The sequence below is a fragment of the Dermacentor andersoni genome, chromosome 4 (genome assembly GCF_023375885.2).
Source record: "Dermacentor andersoni chromosome 4, qqDerAnde1_hic_scaffold, whole genome shotgun sequence".
In the NCBI taxonomy this organism is placed as follows: Eukaryota; Metazoa; Arthropoda; class Arachnida; order Ixodida; family Ixodidae; genus Dermacentor; species Dermacentor andersoni.
Genome location: NC_092817.1, coordinates 55,788,588 through 55,807,537, shown reverse-complemented (window position 1 = coordinate 55,807,537; position 18,950 = coordinate 55,788,588). Strand labels below are relative to the sequence as shown.

The following is an 18,950-nucleotide window of genomic DNA, read 5'->3' as shown; positions in this document are numbered from 1 at the left end:
CACACGTACGCTCTTCTGCATGCTCAAACTGAAATGACAACCTTCCGAAGGAGGGGCTAGGGTTAGGTAGGCTAACCTTTGGAAGGGGGGCAGGGGGGTTACAACATCCCCCTTCCTTCAATGCAGAACTGCTCACATACATAGAATGATGTCTGCCCGAAAACGAAGACAAAACAAGGAATATACAACAACAAAATGAAGTGCCAGACAGGATTGACAATGTGTGCTTCGTTTTCCGTTTTTTCTCTTAGCTCCTCTTTAACGTGCCTCTCACCAGGCCCCGCTGCAAATGTTGCTTACACATTTGAAGCTGTAAAACGCTGCATAAGGAGCGTTTTACCAAAATAATTTTTGAAATCGGTTCATTGTCGGGGGAGATAGAAGAAATCAACTGTCCTGCTGCCATGCCACCAGGAGGCGAACGTCGCTGCCAATGGAGGCATACTCTTCCTCTGCCTCTACATAACATTCCTATGTGGTGTTCCTTCCCTGTTTTCTCCCATATTGGAGCTGAGGGATGTCAAACCAGTATACCCTCTTTTTTCTTCGCTTCTTTTGTGCCAATGCACCTTCTACATTGGACGATTAATCATGGTGAGTGACAAAACACGCATGACAAAGAGGAACTTATGTCACTCTCTGGCTGGAAGTGAGGATCCCTCGAGAGGGTGTGCAGTGCTTGGCTGGAAATTTCAGCTGTTTTCGCAGCGCACACTGTCGTAATATGTTTATTTATTTATTTATCTATTTATTTAATTATTTATTTATTTATTTAATTACTTATTTATTTATTTGTGATACCCTCAAGGTACGTAATTGTGCATTGCAGACGGGAGGGGTGGGTGCACCACGTATACACTAGACTTCTCTGTTTAAGATGGCCAAACCTGGTGAGGTTTTCATTGTGAACAAGGCCCCCGTACTGGAGCCAAAATGTCTTGGTTTCTTTTCTTCTCTCTTAATGTTTTTGGTCGGCATCTGTTTTACCCTTGACTGGTGAGGAGCCCTTTAAGCAACTTAATTTTAACCACTATATACCGAACAAGTACATGAATATGTTCGACTAAACCATAGAACTGAAAACTAAGCTCAAGATAATTTGTCAAATGAAGTGTTTGGATACTGTGCTACTGACAGTCACCTCACCTGGAAAGCACATCATGTACATGTCCTTGAAACCAACATGACCACAAGCAACTAGTACAAGACACTTGAATAGCTCAAATGGGTCTGTTGAAGGTATGTGGATCTTCAAATACCGCTCAGCCGCAGCAGTACTGACCTCAAGTCAAGGCGATCCTTCTCGCAGTTCCCAACGAAAGTGCCAAACTGGCACGAGTAGACGTGGTCGTGGATGGTGAGCAGGAAGCGTTCGTTGAACTGGAACGAGGAGGGGAACTGGTGCATAAGCTGCCAGACAGCGTCCACAAACTGGGTGAACACGGGTGCCACTTCACGTTGGTCACCCTGAACCAGGCCACACCGGTCCATGAACTTGTGCCCAAAGGCCAGCCAGTCTTTCTCAATCAAAGCCTGCAACGCATGCAAAGAAACACTCCATGTTGAACATTCCTTCTAATGCTACAAGCAACAGTGGGATCAACGAGAAAAGAAAAAAGAAAGAGTTATGGGCAGACAACACTGATATTTGGATATGAAGCTTGTTCTTAGGTCTCTGCCGATTTGCAACATTCTCCGTTTTTTTTGCTCATCCATGGCAACAAATTTCCACCAGAACTAAATTTCTTTAGCATACTGCGAGTTTCCTAGTGGCAGTCTAAATCACTACCGAGGATGACACTACATGAAATAGAATGCATACGACAGCTCCTTAATACGATTTTGACAGCTTCAATTCAGCGACCCTTACTCAGCGTCAGGAGACGGTGCAAATCAAACCTCTGTGCCAACCTGAAAACCCATGATGGTGCGATAGTAAGGGTCCAGCAGGAGGCTTGCCAGGGAGCATGTCTGCGCCGTGCGGTCCCAGCCGTCTGAGCAATGCACCAGCACGCTCACGCCGTCTTCCACTGCTCGGGCCACAAAGTGCGCAGTCTCCAGGATGGCTCGGACATGTCGCAGCCACCCGCTTGCCTCCAAGCCTCCCAGAAAGGCCCCCATTGAGGGTTCACTTGCTTCGCACGCTGCAAGAGGGCAAACTCCAGCTGCAACATCCTTCACTGCAATTCACGTATGCTTTCTCCATTTACGGTATCTGCTTTTATCTATATATTATTAAATCTATGAATCTATCTTTTTTAACTCTTTCGTACCTGGGCCTGGTTTAAAAATTTGAGTGTTTTAGTATGTCAGCATACTTATAACCATTTGCTGTATACCAAGCTGCCAGAGACATGGATGGCAGCAATAACAATGCTGGTAGTGACATTTCCTGAAGAATTGTTTAACAGTGAGCTAGAGATAGTTTTGTGTGCATGAGTGTCCTAGATGAAGAACAGGCACCTGAATTATGATGATTACAGTGCTGCCGATGCGTTACACAGACAGCTAAGTAAAACGTGGTTGGTCACTGCAATAATAGCTCTGTGTCTTCTCTGGTTAAACTCCACACCGCATGATGGAGCCACCAATACAGCCACTCATGCCTAAGTCTTCAGCGACGCAGTATTTCTTTGAGTACTACGTATATGGACATGCTAAAATGATCTGTTTCCATACAGAAAACATACTATTACTAGTAAAAATGACGACAGCTCCATAACGCGAAGTTATCACTATCTTTTGGAATGTTCACATGTGGTTAGGAAGGCTTACGTATGTTTGTGCATAGTCTAGCTATTGTTTGTACACTTCTTCTGCAGGGTATGGTGGAAAGTCCAGCAGTCTCTTACAGCAATGACTGTATAACCTCTTTTCTGGATTAAAAGCATGTGGGCAACATAATGTGATGGTCACAACTGAAATCAGATGCTTTGATCAGTGCATAGGTGCTGTGGTGTAACAAGCTTCACACAGGTAAAAATAAGGTCATGAGAGGTTTACTACAAAACACACAAGCATGCACAATTATGTGAGAAGGTGCCACTGCCTTTGTACTCTGAATGTGAACAGGATCGTAGCGGTCTTTTTTCTCATCTGCCTCTTTGTCAAAGAATCAACATATTCCCCAACAGTACTACAGTAAATAGCCCAGGGTACACAGTGGTCGGGGTATCTTTGCTAAAGATTCGTTATCACTGTCTGCCTCAAGATGTGGTTCAGAAAATGTGGCACGATTACGCAATTGCAATAACAATTAAGTGATGCTCTCAGCCATCACAAGTTGAATACCGTCATCTGTTTTCGCACAACGGCTGCATGATTTGTACTCTTTAGAGGTGACAATGGTTAAACAACCGTCTTGAATGTGATGGATTGTACACTTGCACCAGCTATAAGCTATGCACAAAATTTTTTTTTAAACGATATCAGCCTAAGAAAGCATACAATTTTTAGCGACCAAAATCTCTCAACAAATACCACCAAGACTTCTATGTAAACAAATATGCAGCAGCTTGTTTTTATGCTGTGAATTTTCTATGATATAAAACAAAAGACCTCACAGCCACACAGTCTGTGAAAGTGAAAGTGAAGTCATGTGCTTTCAGGCCTATCCCAGAGTGTTAACCAATTATGAAATTATTAGGTAATGGCAAGCTCGTGTGAATAGACTTGGAACTTATGAATAGAACTACACAACTTCCATGCTAATTGGGCAATAAAAATACAATTGACTCACTGTCAATGAGCTTCTGCAGGCTATTGCGCATCACATGAATGTTTTCTATGCCGAAGAACTGAAACTTGATGTTCTCATAGAAGTTCTCATTCTCGTAGCCTTTCCCGGCAGCCTTGTTAGCCATTGCATTGATCTGCACAAAGAGAGTGGATGCAGGTGAGCACAAGAACAAACTACCGCGGTGCTTACGTGGTGCTTGGTGCAGACTGAATACAACCTTTTATTTATTGAGTAGCTGATACACTGTTGTATAACAAATTTCTACTGCACCATTTACAATAAGTTCAGCATGTAAATAAGCATGCACATATGACGTTGCACAGAAACTTTTTTTTTTTACAAAAGCTTTTGTTTCAGCCACTGCCAGTAGGAGTCCAAGAATTGTGCCACAGTGTGCCTAATGATAATCACTCATTACCATCCACTAAGTGGTAAGCCATGCTGCAACATCCGTCTTAAAGCACAATGGCTGACTCATGTGTTGCAGGAAATGATTTCAAGGCCATGAAGTGGGTTTTTGAAAGCAGTCATGACACTCTGTAGCTGCAAAATTTGAGATCAGACTTGCCCAACTTAAATATCTCAAAAGTGCCAGCACTACTACACGAGGTACAGTATAGGGCTTAGAGATAAGTGCTATCACAACTGCGTTAATGATTTCTGTAGACAGCATATGACATCATATAATAACACATTGCATAACTTTTGTGTTAGACAAGATTTTTTTTTTCGCTCAAGAGGAGCGAGTGGGAACCAAATACTCAAGTTCCAGGATCTTATAGCAACAATGCCATGGATTTTTTATTACAGGGTTATACTACAAATGCAAACGAAAATGTGCACCGCAGCAAGAAAGAGCACAATTACTACATTTTGTGACAAATTTATCAGCATCAGCTGTTTAAACATTCAGCACAATACTCACTCGAGGCCGTGTGTCCACCACATACATAAATTTTGAGGTGGGATTTGACTTCAGGATACAGTTCAAGAGTTGCTCGTCTTCAACACATCGTGCTGAGAATCCCGACAGTGGTTGACTGCATCGGCATATTGCTGCCTGAAAACACGTACTAAGTTTAGAGATGAGCACAGAAATACCAGACGGTGTCATTTGGGAACTGCACACATTTTAGTCACCACATCATATAAACTAGAGTAATAGCTGCAACTTTATTTTTTTTTTAATTTTGTTTATTCAATACTGCCAGCAACCTTTTGGCCACCAAGGCATGAGTGGTTACAGTGCATTATAGGTTACGTTTGTTACAAATCACTGCTGTGTTATTACAACAAAGGAACAATGAAACACACAAACACCAGCAAGAGTAATACAATGAACAATCAACACTTATTAGCAATAAAGGGAAAATCAGACACCCACCCAGTCGTAGCAATTGTTACAATGGAAATCCATAAGGGTTCCTTGAAAGAAAACCCTCCCAGTTGAAGAAAAATTCGTCCTGGTCCGGGACTCAAACCTGAGACCACCGCCTTTTTGGGACAGCCGCTCTACCATCTGAGCTAACCAGGCGGCTAGCAGATGGCAGGGTAAAGTCGAATTTGTAAACAACTCGAAGCAAAGGCAAGAGTTATTGTTTATTCGGATGATGAACACGCAAAGGAACTCTTATTTTAGAATCACTGAAATTACGTTTCAAAGCAAAAATCTGTGGCCATGGCATTCCTTTCATTCACATTTGATACTGAGCACGCCGCCACATGCCAACCGTCACACGAGAACAGCTGTGGAACTCCCCTTAACAGCTTCGCTATGAAATAAATAAGGTTTGTGCTGCAGGTACTCTAGCATAAACAATACAATGTAACAGGTAACAAAACAATCTAACGTAAACATACGAAAATCCACTGGCACTACAAAACTTGAGCGCTATCATAAGTAAGATTTCACATACTTATGTATAACAAGGTGACATTAATTCACATTACGCCTGAAAATTTTGGTTTGCTTGTTTTTACTGATACACAACATACGCCCTTTAGATCTTGTTACATAACTTCCACAAAGGTGCAGCTAATCAAACTTGAGACTTATATTTGCTATATCAGTATTCATTATGAAACGTTAAACTGTAGTGCCTTTGCATTTCTCCTGTGATATAACAGTTCCACGGCAACCAGTTTCTAAAGAGCAAAGTAGCAATTTATGAGAACCATGTTTCAAGAAAACATACATGAAGCAAGAAAGAAAACCTGCGACTAAAACAAAATGCAATTAAGCCCTAGCCTGTTAAAGCACTACAAACAGCATCATGTGATTCATGCTCAAAATATCAGGCTAATCCTTCAAAAGTCGCATTAGAGCAGAGACAATTAGTATTCTCTACATGCACTCACCATGTTTTTATTCAGGTAGGAGAGAACAGGCAGCCTTCCTTTACTGCGAAATTGACTACTGCTAACGAGTATTGCAGTACTGGCCACGGAGGGGACATAGAGGTTCCTAGGGTATGTATCACAAATCTGAAAGAGATGCCCACAGGAATTAGTTGCCCTATCCCTAAATGTCAAAGCAGGTAAAGTTCACCACGAGAGTTCAATGCAAGTCCAGTGATCATGCAGATAGTGTACAGGAACGCTGTGGACTTGTTATGCACAAAGTCTGCACTAGATAAAACTAACAATGACACAAAAATTTTATCATTCTGCACTGCTCAAACTAAAAGCAAAACAGAGCCCCTGTGCTAGGTCACAAAGTGCTGCACTTTACATCTGGGTGCGTGAACACATACATAAGGACTTCATCACTCTATCTTATGCTTTCAAGCATGTATTAAAATAGGCTTGCAACAGTCCAAAGGAAACTATGGCAACACCCAGCTAACTCGCAGTGGAAAGGTTTATAGACAGAGTAATTTCTTCTTTTATGCATTAATTATATTACAGAATATATGCAACGTTTTTCTACCATGCATGCAGGGTGCCATTAGCAAAAAATGCAAGGAATTTTATGAAGCAAACTATTAACATGTTTCGTATTTACAACAAACTTCAAATGGCTGTAGGACACAGAGAAATAATATTTTTTTACATCCTGTGGATTGTGTTAAGGAAGTATTGGAGCGGATGCCATCATTGGTCTAAACACAGGCACTCCTAATGGGAACTAAAAATGTATGGTTGTACAGAAAGATTGTGTGCATGAATATGGCTGCAAGAATGCATTCAGTGTTTCACAACCATGTAAACTTGATGTAACTGCGCACAGAGTTCTGAAATCGTTTGAATAAATTCACACTCCATAATGGCGGCACTGATTAACCGAAAATAGAATGGTCTATACCACACAGTTGTGTGGGCTGAGGAAAGAAAGAAACAGCCGATGCAGGTGCTGCAATGGCAGTGCAAACACTGAAATTCCAGTCTCTATCAGCTAGCATCTACAGGGTCTGTTCTGAAAGTAGTAGGACTCATTTTCCTTAAAAAAATTTTATTCATGAGAATAGTACAAACTATTAAAATTTTTTCAAAGTAGCACTCTTCCGCATCTGCACACTGCTGCCAACGAGGTTTCCGGTTTTCGTATGCCTCCAGGAATGCCTGGACTGGAATGCTGTTTAGCTCCCTCGTCACGGCCTGCTGAACCGCCTCTACTGATCCGTGATGTTTCCCCCTGAGCTTCGATTTTATTCTTGGAAACAGAAAAAAAATCTGGCGTGGCCAAGTCGGGGCTGTAAGGGGGCTGAGGCAGCGTTGCCATGTTGTGCTGGGCAAGATACTCCACTACGCGGAACGCTGTGTGGCTCAGCGCATTGTCATGGTGCAGCCACCAATTGTTGGCAATGGCTGGGTGGACAGGAACAATGCGTTTTCTTTGAGGACTTCCACGTAAAAAACTGCATTAATTGTTTGTCCGGGTGGTATGAACTCTTTGTGGATGACTCCATGTCGATCAAAAAAGCAAATGAGCATGGACTTCTGCTTGGATTTGCTCATTCGTGCTTTCTTGGAGCGTCGGGAAGAAGGGCTGTGCCATTCTGAGCTCTGCCGCTTGCTCTCCGGGTCGTAATCAAACACCCACGTCTCGTCACCGGTCACTACATCGTACAAAAATCAGGGTCCTCATTCACAGGATGAAGAAGATCCTGGCAGATCACTTTCCGGTTGGTCCCTTTTGCTCCTCTGACAACACTTGCGGCACGAACTTCGCGCACACTTTCCTCATGGCTAAGTTTTCTGTCATGATCTCAAAAACTTGGGTTTGAGGAATGCTCAAGTCATCAGCAATCATTCTGATACTCATCCTATGATCACTGTTCAGTAAATTTTTCACTCGCGACACATTTTCGTTGGTCTTGCTGGTCAAAGCTCGTTGTCTTCCAGTCTTTCTCTACCTTCTCAGAACAGCTTGTGCCACTCAAAAACACCTGATCTACCCATGGCAGCATCCCTGTAGGCCTCCTTAATCATGTCGTGAGTCTCTTTGCCTGTTTTACCAAGCTTTACACAAAATTTGATAGCATATCGCTGATCCAGTAAACGGTCCATGATTCTCCGTGACGAGGCATTTCGACAGGGGTTCACAGTACAAGCAACCTGCTCTCTTCAACGGCCGAGAACCAGATGCCGATTTTTCCCAGCGTTCCCAATATCCCTCTTCACCGATCCTGCGTGCACAGACCCCCTCTCGTCCGTCTATTCGTCAAAGAAAAAACCAGTCCTACTACTTTCAGAACAGACCCTGTATGCACCAGTCCACACATTTGTAATGGTACCTGAAAGCAATGGCACAAGACAAGGTACAAAATAAGTGTACCTCATAATCTTGATTGATGCTTGTTGCGGACCAATAGGTGTTTGGCACACCCATTCGAACATACTCCGCTTGGAAGTCAAACTTGTTCCAGCCCATTGACTTCGTGAGGTCTTCATTTGATGCAGTGTAATGGAAGCAGTACAGGTCATTGATGTGTACTGAAAAGGTTGGATAAAAAATTTCAAGCAGCATAAATTACTTTCATTTAAAGAGACATGTGCAACATTAAACATGTGGTAATTGGCGACGAAAAAAAGTTTTTTCTAAACGTCAGTATTCATACTCACGGGGTTGGGAGAGTTGCTGCAGAGAGATAAAGATGTCATGGCAGTCCCTCTCCTTAGGAATCAAGAAGGTTACACAGAGGAAGTTCTTGCACCTAATTTGAAGCGGCGTGCCGTTTGCCGATATGGGAAGCTTTGCTATTGATGCAATGTGCATGTGAAGGATCTGCGAAACAGGGCACGAAGGCGCTATGTTCACGACAAACCTGACCTTATAAGTAAAGTGCAAGTAGGTCAGTGAAACGTTACCCATGTTTCCTTTTTGCGATCTGGGTCGAAAAAAATGAGATGAGTAGTAGTCAGATAAAGGGACCCGGTTGAAGATTTACGGTTGTTGAATCGATCCAGCATGCGGACATTTTCAACCTGCCGGGAGAGAAAACAAAACAGGCGATTAAAGATTAACGGAAGCGCTTCGAATGAGTCTGTGTCAATTGTTCCTATTCACGATGTTGCGCTTCTTCGCATTTTCCACAGTAATGATGCGCGTGTAAATAAGTGACGTTTACGAGGCGCGGCGATAGTACCAGGCTGCCCGCATCATGCTTCTTAGTAGCGTTATGTATGACACATGAAAAGTTGTTCGTTCAGCAAGTTATCCAGTTATGTGATGGCACATGAGTGCGGCGGCACCGTATCAGCTGTGAAGTTTTGCCGGCTTGGTACCAGATTGTACGAAATGGGAGGTGGCGAGTCATGCCAGCATACGGGCAGTGCAAAATACTTACTTTAGGGGTTCGAATTGCTTCCATTCCGGTCCAATCAAGACAAAATAAACTATAAACACATGAGGAACTGCCTCCCCCACGAACAGAGGAGGGATAAGAGTTTTGTTTACGTCCCCCCTAAAACCACACGCAGGCTTGCCGCTTCGCTACATCTCTCACATTTGTACTTTTGTCGCTGCGTTCTGCTAGCCATAAAAACGAGCGCCTGAAGCGCCAACGCGTGGATGGCGAGTAAGCCCGATGGCGCGCATTTCAAATATTGCCGTGAAGCTTACAGCAAATGGAAGGGTTTCCAGAGTGTACATCAGCATAATCAAGTGCGTGAACTGACGGTGACTTCACGTTATTTTCAGACCATAATTATGCCTTGCCAAAAGGTACACAGTCTAAACTACCGCATGAGGTACCAGGTGTGTCACAGAATGATTGAAACTGTGTGCTTTTCTAAGAAAGGATCTTATCCTGAAGTTCTACAGAGGGCCATTATTTACCACAAAATGATATTACCACAAAAATTACCACAAAAAAATGTTTGACGAAACGATGTAGAGAAATGTTAAAAAGTCAGAAGAACAGTTATCCATAGAAGTGTGTGATCTTAATTATGGCGCACCCGGCCTGTAAAGAAATTGTTTTGCTTCATCAGTAAGTCTATATTTTGAGAGAACTTCGAGCCAAAAAGTAGTAGTAGTAGTAAACGACTTTATTTGGGTCCTGAGGAGCTAAGGAAGGGGGGGGGGCTGCTAGGTAGGTCGCTACCCAGCCGTTGGCTAATCCCATGTCGGAACAGAGAGGCCATGCCTCTCCGCTCGTTCACGGGCTCTCTGAACAGCCAGTAGCTGGACGTCTTGTTTCGGGTCTGTGATGGCCTTCGTCCAGTCTTCTTCTTGGTTAAAATCCTGTAACACAGGTCACTGCCAGACCATGTGATTTAATGAGCTAAATTCAGTGCCACAATCTGGGCAGAGTGGATCAATGTCCGGGTGGAGCATGTTCGGAAAGCCGCTAGAGGGGTAGGACCCCGTCTGGAGCATGCGGAGCGTGCTAGCTTGTGGCCTGTTGAGCTTATGTGTTAGGAATCTTTCTTGTTTCCACAAAAGTGTTTGACTGCATAGCGCACATTATCCTGCTTAAAAAGAAGTTAGGTCTATGAGGTGAGAGGTCATGCCTTCCTACTCATATAGTCGCATTTGTCCATCGGAAACAGACTGTTCCAAATGACAATTTTGAATCAGCAATACATAACATTAAACCGGTGTACCTCAGGGCAGCATTTCTGGGGCTATTCTTTTTCATTTTTACAATAAGTATAATACAAATATTGATACCAATTCTAGATTTGCAATCTACGCAGATGATACTACCATACTATTATTAGGATGAGACTATGATTTATCCTTGCGTCGTAAGGATGTCTTTAAGAAAGCTAGAATTGTGGTCAAGCGCAAATATGCACTGTTAGTTAATGTGACTAAAACTAAAACTGCAATTTTCCTTTCCTAAAATAAGAGATATCATACCCCATTAACCTTTCAGCAGAAATTTCAGTCTATTGAAGTTGTAAAATCTATAAAGTCCGTTGGAATTTATCTATCACGAAGTATCCAGTGGGATTATCATATCAATCATGTTTTACTGAAATCGTGGCAGAGCCGTTGGCATTATTTGTCGTCGTAGATCTGTACTACCATTTAAAATAAAACTTGCATTATACCATGCTTTATTTAGCTTTCATTTAAACTAATGTGCACTAGCGGGGACCACGGCGACAACATGTAATTTGGAAAAGAATCCGATTCTGCATAACAGAGCTCTTCGTGTAATCTATAACTTGCCTAACATACACACACCTCATCACTTTTTTTTAAACATGACATCATCGATGTTTTCAATTTATACACCTATATGCTGTTACGTACGATATTACAACATTGAGCAAAAATAGACAGTGCTTGCGCTATTTCAAGGTTAGCTATGCGCCTGTCTGAGTCGCGCTACCCTGTCGTCACAACAGCACTGCATACTTCCTCACACAAAAACTAATTATGGACAAGAAAAGATCCGTTATTACTTACCATCGCTACTTAATAAACTGATTCTTGCAGGCACTGAATTCGCAGATATTAAGCTTTAGTACCTCCGCGAATTTCTCACTCAATCTTCATACTCTTCAAACTCTTCGGTATAACCCACATTTATTGACGTGCACCCGCTAATGTATCCATATGCTATTGAATTGTCGCTATTTCACAAGTAATTTTGTTAAAAGGTCTTACACTTGTGTTTCACATTTGCCTCCTTGTTTGCCGTTTTGTACATATTGACACGTGTACTTGTCTTTATCGGGTGACGCGTTTCACCGTACCGCATGGCGCGTTTTTCGCGAGCGAAAAACGCGACGCGCGGCAAACGCCCGCGTTGCCGCCGACGCGCGAGCACCCGTACGAAAAGAACTCTCGCGCCGCGTTTTCCGGGTCGCCAGACAACATAACTCTCAACGACATGCATTGTCTCTGTTACCGCATATATAATATGTCCTTAAACTTACAGAAAACTACAATAAAAATGATCTTAGTGTAATTAGACAGCGACGTTTTTTTTTTCCGAAGTTTATTTATCAAGCTTAATTTCAAGCAGCAATATTGTGTGCGAAACTGCGACTATGTACCTTCCGCATGCTGAGAGACCGCATGAGACCGCTGCTTGTTTACAACTTCACATATAAAAAAGAGTGTCGGCCGCTTGCTACCGAGCAGATGAGGCGATTGTTAGTATTAAGGGGGATGCTAATACTGAAGCAAGAAAAAATGCGGGTCAGGAGTTCTATGTGGGTGCGGCCTGCATGGTTGAGAAGAGAGCGAGTACCATACAATAGTAATATTATTTCAAATTGTCTTGCCAGCACTAGCGATGAGACGCGACGCTTCTCCACTTCAGTTATTAGGGCCTCGTTGAAGGTTGCTTTGTCCATTTTAGGTGAACACGATGCGCGAACCAACACGATGTGCGAACGAAATCACGGTAGCACGTGTTTTCTCTGACGCGCGCGCAAGCTTTGCCGAGAAAAAAAAAAATTGCTTCAAGGAGAGAGGCCTTAGCTATTCAATCTAGCACTGTCGAGCATATGGACAGTAACATCTCTCACCTAACACGTAGAGTTGGCATCCTCGAGTCTAAAATGAAAATGATAGACGCTAGCAAAATCAAAAGCATCTCCACTGGCACCACTGCAAAAGCTAAGAAAGTACAGCAGGATCCCGATAACACGAGTCCCCTGCAGGCTCTGCTAGTTCAATAGAAATCAAAATGGCGGGACAAACCGGAAACCTAATTATCTGGCAGTGGAATTGCGCCAGCTTCTTAAGGCGCAAGGCTGCTCTATTGCAGCTCATCAAAGCACAAGCGATAATGCCGCACGTCCTGCTCTTGCAAGAAACACTTAGTGAGAAGGTCAATTTATCGGGCTACCGTTCGGTTAGCCAAAAAGGAGAAAATGGCAGAGGTATCGCCACATTCGTCAGGAAAGACACCTCTTTTCAGGAGCACGAAGTCAAAATTTGTAACTCGGATAAGAAATCCGGTCTCGAGGCACAGTTAATTGAAATCATCCCCCACGGAAAAATTCAACGAAACATTTTCATTCTCAACTTGTACAGCTCTCCTTCCGCTCATAAGCATAATCTCCGGTCACTACTAAATGGGGTCGCAACCGCTGCGAAATCACAGCCCTTAATAGTCGCAGGAGATTTCAACGCTCCCCACCCGGCCTGGGGTTATGTAACACGAACAAAGAAAGGAGCCAACCTAGTTGCAGCGAGTACAGACCTAAACCTGACGCTGGTCTCGGACCCACGTTTCCCCACGAGGCTGGGAAACTCGGTCGCCAGAGACACGACCCCTGATCTCAGCTTCACTAGAAATGCTGTGGCCACGTGGTCCAACTTACAGGAGAACTTGGGGAGCGACCACTACATAACAGAACTCAGGATGGAAATAATAGCAGCTCCTCCCAAAACCTATAAATACACGGACTGGGACCTCTTTAGGAAAATAAGAGGTGAAGACGAGGCAGTATACGACACGTTCAGTGAACTGCTTGTACAGATACAAATGGATGTCGAGAAGGCCACCAAGGAAATAGTTACGGATTTTGATGCCCCAGGGATGGACGCAAGGTTAGCGCATCTCCTGGAAGCCAAGCGCTCTCTCCTCGAGAGATGGAAGACACAAAGACTCAATCGCAGGCTACGGAAAAAGATCGCGGAGCTCAATAAACTCATTGAGGAGCATTGCTCCGAACTTAATAAACAGCAATGGAGAGACGCCTGCTCGGCAGCGGATGGAAAAATGCGCAAAGGAGGCAAATGGACCCTCTTTAAACATCTCTTAGACGATGGGCAATCCAAATGTAATCAGAGACTAGTCATAGACCGATTAATTAATAAGGAAAAAATGGAAGGCATCTCAGAGTCCTCCATATTTCGGAAACTAGCGAACAAATACCTTCCAATTGGCCAAAGCCCAGGTTCTCCCCTCCCTCAGTATGAGGGCGCGCCTGCCCCAGAGCTGGACGTCCCCTTCTCGGAAGCTGAGATCAGGGAAGTGCTGCACAATTTAAACGGAAGGTCTGCTCCAGGCCCCGACAGAGTTACTAACCGGCTCTTAAGAAATTTGGACGACAAAGCAATTCAAGCTTTAGTGAAGGAGATAAATGAGGTATGGGAGGAGGGCGTTGTACCAGAGAGTTGGAAGAAGGCCACAGTGGTCTTAATCCCCAAGCCAGGTAAATCACCCAGCTTGGAGAACCTCCGTCCTATCTCCCTTACTTCTTGCATTAGCAAAGTAGCGGAACATGCAGTGCATAACAGGATATCGAGACATATTGAGCGCAACGAACTATTCCCGTACAATATGGTTGGTTTCAGGCCCTTGCTTTCAACGCAGGATGTCATGCTCCTGCTCAAAACACAGATAATCGACTCTCAAAGCAAAGATGTAAAAGGGGTCCTCGCACTGGATCTATCCAAGGCATTCGATACAATTGCACGTGACTATATCCTTCAAGAGATATCGGCCTTGAACTTAGGAGTTAAATTCTTCTCCTTCGTTGCATCTTTCCTCGAGAGCAGGACGGCGGCGATAAAGTTGAGGCAATCAGTCTCGGAATATTTCACACTCGGAAACAGGGGTACTCCCCAAGGGGCAGTTATCTCACCCCTTCTGTTTAATATAGCAATGCGCAAGTTGTCGGAAAGCCTTGCAGCAATTCCTTACGTAGGTCATGCATTATATGCTGACGATATTACAATCTGGTGTCCTGGAGGATCGGAGGCTACGGTCGAACAAGCTCTGCAGGAGGCTCTGGATGTTACAGAGTCTTTCTTGAAAGGTACGGGACTGGCACTCTCGCCTGGAAAGTCGGAACTCCTGCTGTACAGACAGGCTAGACGAGGTGCTAGGGGACTCACCCCACTCGATCAGGTGCCCATTAGCGTTCGTACCAGAGATGGGCACACCATCCCGAGAGTCGACTCTATCAAAATACTAGGGCTTTCAATAAACTCAAAGGGATGCAACGCTAAGACTATAGCCCAACTCACCACGAAAACTGAAAACATTATTAGATTAATTATGAGAGTGTCCAACAAGAAAGGTGGCATAGGCGAGGATATACTCCTTAGGGCTCACCATGCTTTCCTCATCAGCCATGTCATTTACATAGTCGCGGCCCTCAATTGGACGAAAACAGAAATGGATAAATTAGACACGCTTATGCGCAAAAGTATCAAAAGGGTGATCGGCGTGCCAATCACGGCTAGCACAGAGAAACTCATGACATTGGGAGTACACAACACAACTTCGGAATTAATAGAGGCACAAAGATCAGCACAAATTATTAGATTATCAAACTCCAAAGCAGGCAGAAGACTTCTGGATGCGGCAGGCCTCCGTCCTAGCTTCAATCAGGGAAATATCACGCAACTTGATATTCAGACAAGGAACTCCTTTATTGTAGACCCTTTTCCAAGAAATGTCCACCCCCAACACAATAAAGGTCGAAGGTTAGCGAGGGCTAGAGCTTTCCTAAAGAACATATCCGGAACGGAGACCTTTGTTGACGCGGCGCGACACGCCAGTGCCAACAGGTTCTCCGTAGCCGTAGTCGATGACAGGGGAGAACTCCTCTCGACAGCCTCGCTGAAAACCTCCTCGGTCGATGTTGCAGAACAGGCTGCTATAGCTCTCGGATTACTGGACTCAAAACGCACTACGGTGTACACGGACTCCCGAGCAGCTGTTAGAGCGTTCGCATCGGGATTGATAGCCAAAGAAGCAGCCAGGATTCTAAACGGCAGATACCCCTCTGACATTGTTCACCACATAGTCTGGTTCCCAGCTCACATGGGACCAGATGTATTACCGGGTCACCTGAACCCCAATGAGATAGCCCACGACCGTGCGCGAGGTTTTGTATGCCGCGACGGGATGGTGTCTCGGGAGAGTTCGGGAGAGCTCGTCCACAGTGACCCACTGGTTACTTTTCATGAAATCACCTCTCATTACAGAGGGAATAGGCAGAGTTTTCCTTTCCCCCATCATAAACTCAACAGGCCACAAGCTAGCACGCTTCGCATGCTCCAGACAGGGTCCTACCCCTCTAGGGGCTTTTTGAACATCCTCCACCCGGACATCGATCCACTCTGCCCAGATTGTGGCACTGAATTTAGCTCATTAAATCACATGCTCTGGCAGTGCCCTGTGTTACAGGATTTTAATACAGAAGAAGACTGGACGAAGGCCATTACAGACCCGAGGCAGGACGTCCAGCTCCTGGCTGTCCAGAGGGCCAGTGAACGAGCGGAGAGGCATGGCCTCTCTGTTCCGACATGGGGCTAGCCAACGGCTGGGTAGGGACCTACAGGCCCCCGCTTAGCTCCTCAGGACCCCAATAAAGTCGTTTGCTGCTGCTGCTGCTGCTTCAAGGAGGTTCCGTCGAGATGCGTAGTGTTCCTGTATATGCTCCCGCAGGGAGCAGAGTTGAGCATACCTTTTCCGGCGCCGCTCGCACCGCTATTGGCCGAGCGCGAAAAATGACGTCAAATGATCGCGCCGCTGCGAAGCCAACTTTACGGGCGCATCGCCGACTCATGCGAACTCGTCGTTTCCGTCAGTACCATCGCCATTGTAATCAGTGGACCGTCGATCGTGCGTTCAGAGGAGCAGCTAGAAGCTCTTGCATCTTGAATCTTTTTCTATTTGCAGATTTGCTGCTACTAAATAGTAAGCACTACTAAATAGTAAGTACTACTAAATAGTAATAGTAAATAAAAGTAAGCTTTGCTGAAAATGTGCACATGTCAACATTTGAAATGCGCTTAAATCTGTGTCTGCACCGCATGTATCGAAAACGTGCAGCTGTTGTGAACGATGGTTAGTGATAAATGGCGCTCTGTTAACGGTCACTGACATAACTGCAGGCACGATAGCTCTCTTGGCGACGGTCATTAATCGGCTGGTTTCGGCAGCCAAAATGCGCTAAGTGTCCACCTTACGTGTGTGAAGTTTTAAACACTCTTTAAAACATTTCTTGCTTTCTGGCCATGATAAGACAACTTCATATCCATGCTGAAAATCATTGCACCGCTGTTTGTGCCAACGTACTGCGCGTTTGCGAGCGAACTTTGGAGCTGTTCGAGCCACGGGAGTATATTATTTTGGGGAATCGAAGGCGGTCCCACCCCATATTTGTACGTTCGTGTGTGTGTTTGTATATGCGTGTTTACATAGGTACATACAAAGTTTCGGTTGGTTGGAAGCCCACCCCCTCCGGCTGCACGAATGACTCGTTCGAGCGTAGCCTGTATTAACAAGTGCCATTTGCTAAGCGCCTGCGAACAAATGGCGCTTGTAGCTCGCGACCACCAGATAAAAAGGCGGAACACCGCGGGGCATTTGGCTCCTGCGCGCGCGAGGAGCTTCGCTGCAGAGCTGGATCACGGCGGCGGAACTATGCGCAACTCTGGTCCCTGCGGGAGCATATACAGCACGGAGGAAGGAAACTAAGGAGAGGCCCTACCCCCTCCGCGCGCTAGGAGAAAAGTGTGGCGGAAATGACGTAGTAGGTTCTCATTTTTTTGCTGCTTTTTTTTTTTTTGTATGGCCACGCCTTTTGGGCCACAATGGCGGCGTTGTTATGGTTTTGAGCGCTCACACGTGTTTCGGGCCGTGGCAAAGGCGCTGAGTGGGCGGGTTTGCGTTAGTCACCGTGTCTTGTTGCGCTGTGTTACCTGCACAGTGCTCTGCCAGATGTTGCGCGAGCGCGCGCGACACCACGCGCAGCGCGGCGTGGTTTCGCGAAAGATGTAAACAAGAGAGGAGGGTGGCCCAAAAGGCGGAGCATCGCCATGAGCAACGCCAAATTCCGGCTTCACTTTTGCTTCACAAAGAGTGACGTCAGGGCCTCTCCTTAGTTTCCTTCCTCCGTGATATACAGGAACACTAGAGATGCGCAGAGAGCAGGGCCATCTGGTGGCAAAAAAAAAAACAACCCCAAAATGCCACGTGATCAAATGTCATGCGACTTACCTGAACTCTGATTGGCGGACGCGCCGCGCGACGCGTTTTTGTCTACTCCGAGCAGCGGCATGCGGCGGCGCGATTTCGTGACGGATCATGCTGGGCACCCGTCAAAATGACGCGCTCCTCCCACCATCCGCGCGTCAATCGCGCCTGAAATCGCGCCATGTGGTTCCGCCTTAAATGTTATCACACAGCGCAGGACGCGCTTGCATGTGTCGGAAGTTTCTGGAATGTTATCGATGGTTCCATCCGCTGTCTGTTGTCGCCGAACCTTGTGTAATTCATGATTGCATGTATGCGCGACGCGAATGGCGTAGAACTTTGTGGAAGGCATGCGGGTCCCAGCGATTACTCTGGAACATTCGACGAAGCCGACGTGCTTGATCCGCTGATCAGATTTTCGACGATCGCCGAGTGTGTTCGCCGCTACCATTGTTCTTTGAGTGTAGCCTGTTTTTGAGGGAACAAGTTCGCCCAATAAAACGCTCGTTTCGTTAACCACAGTTTTGCTGCCTTCTTAACCGTCACTACCACGTGACAATATTATTCATTTGGTCGCGTATAAATTACTCAGTTGCTTCATGCATGGTCCCGGCCCCCAGCCTCCGCCTGGCGTGTATAAGTGGTGAGAACCTAATTAAGGTGGCTAACCTACCCTAACCTAGTCAAGCGATAGTCGATTTTATTCTCACCCCCTCCGTAGTTGTAATAATGGACAATTACTACTACTACTACTACTACTACTACTACTACTACTACTACTACTACTACTACTACTACTACTGCTGCTGTTGCTGCTGCTGCTGCTACTACTACTACTAGTACTACTACTACTACTTACA

At 45.1% G+C, this 18,950-nt stretch overlaps 1 protein-coding gene across 1 annotated transcript in view; it reads right to left on the bottom strand.

Moving 5' to 3' along the window:
- The window catches only part of Mtmr6 (Myotubularin related protein 6), a 30,772-nt gene extending 21,069 nt beyond the window's left edge, over positions 1–9,703 (bottom strand). The window contains exons 1-9 of the mRNA XM_050184386.3: positions 9,529–9,703; positions 9,050–9,166; positions 8,804–8,966; positions 8,517–8,674; positions 6,098–6,223; positions 4,665–4,799; positions 3,740–3,872; positions 1,912–2,144; positions 1,283–1,533 (exon numbers count right to left, since the gene is read on the bottom strand). Of these exons, the coding sequence (XP_050040343.1) occupies positions 1,283–1,533; positions 1,912–2,144; positions 3,740–3,872; positions 4,665–4,799; positions 6,098–6,223; positions 8,517–8,674; positions 8,804–8,966; positions 9,050–9,166; positions 9,529–9,552 (1,340 nt within the window). The 5' untranslated portion in view covers positions 9,553–9,703. The remainder of the gene's footprint in view (positions 1–1,282; positions 1,534–1,911; positions 2,145–3,739; positions 3,873–4,664; positions 4,800–6,097; positions 6,224–8,516; positions 8,675–8,803; positions 8,967–9,049; positions 9,167–9,528) is intronic.
- Positions 9,704–18,950: the final 9,247 nt, after the last annotated feature.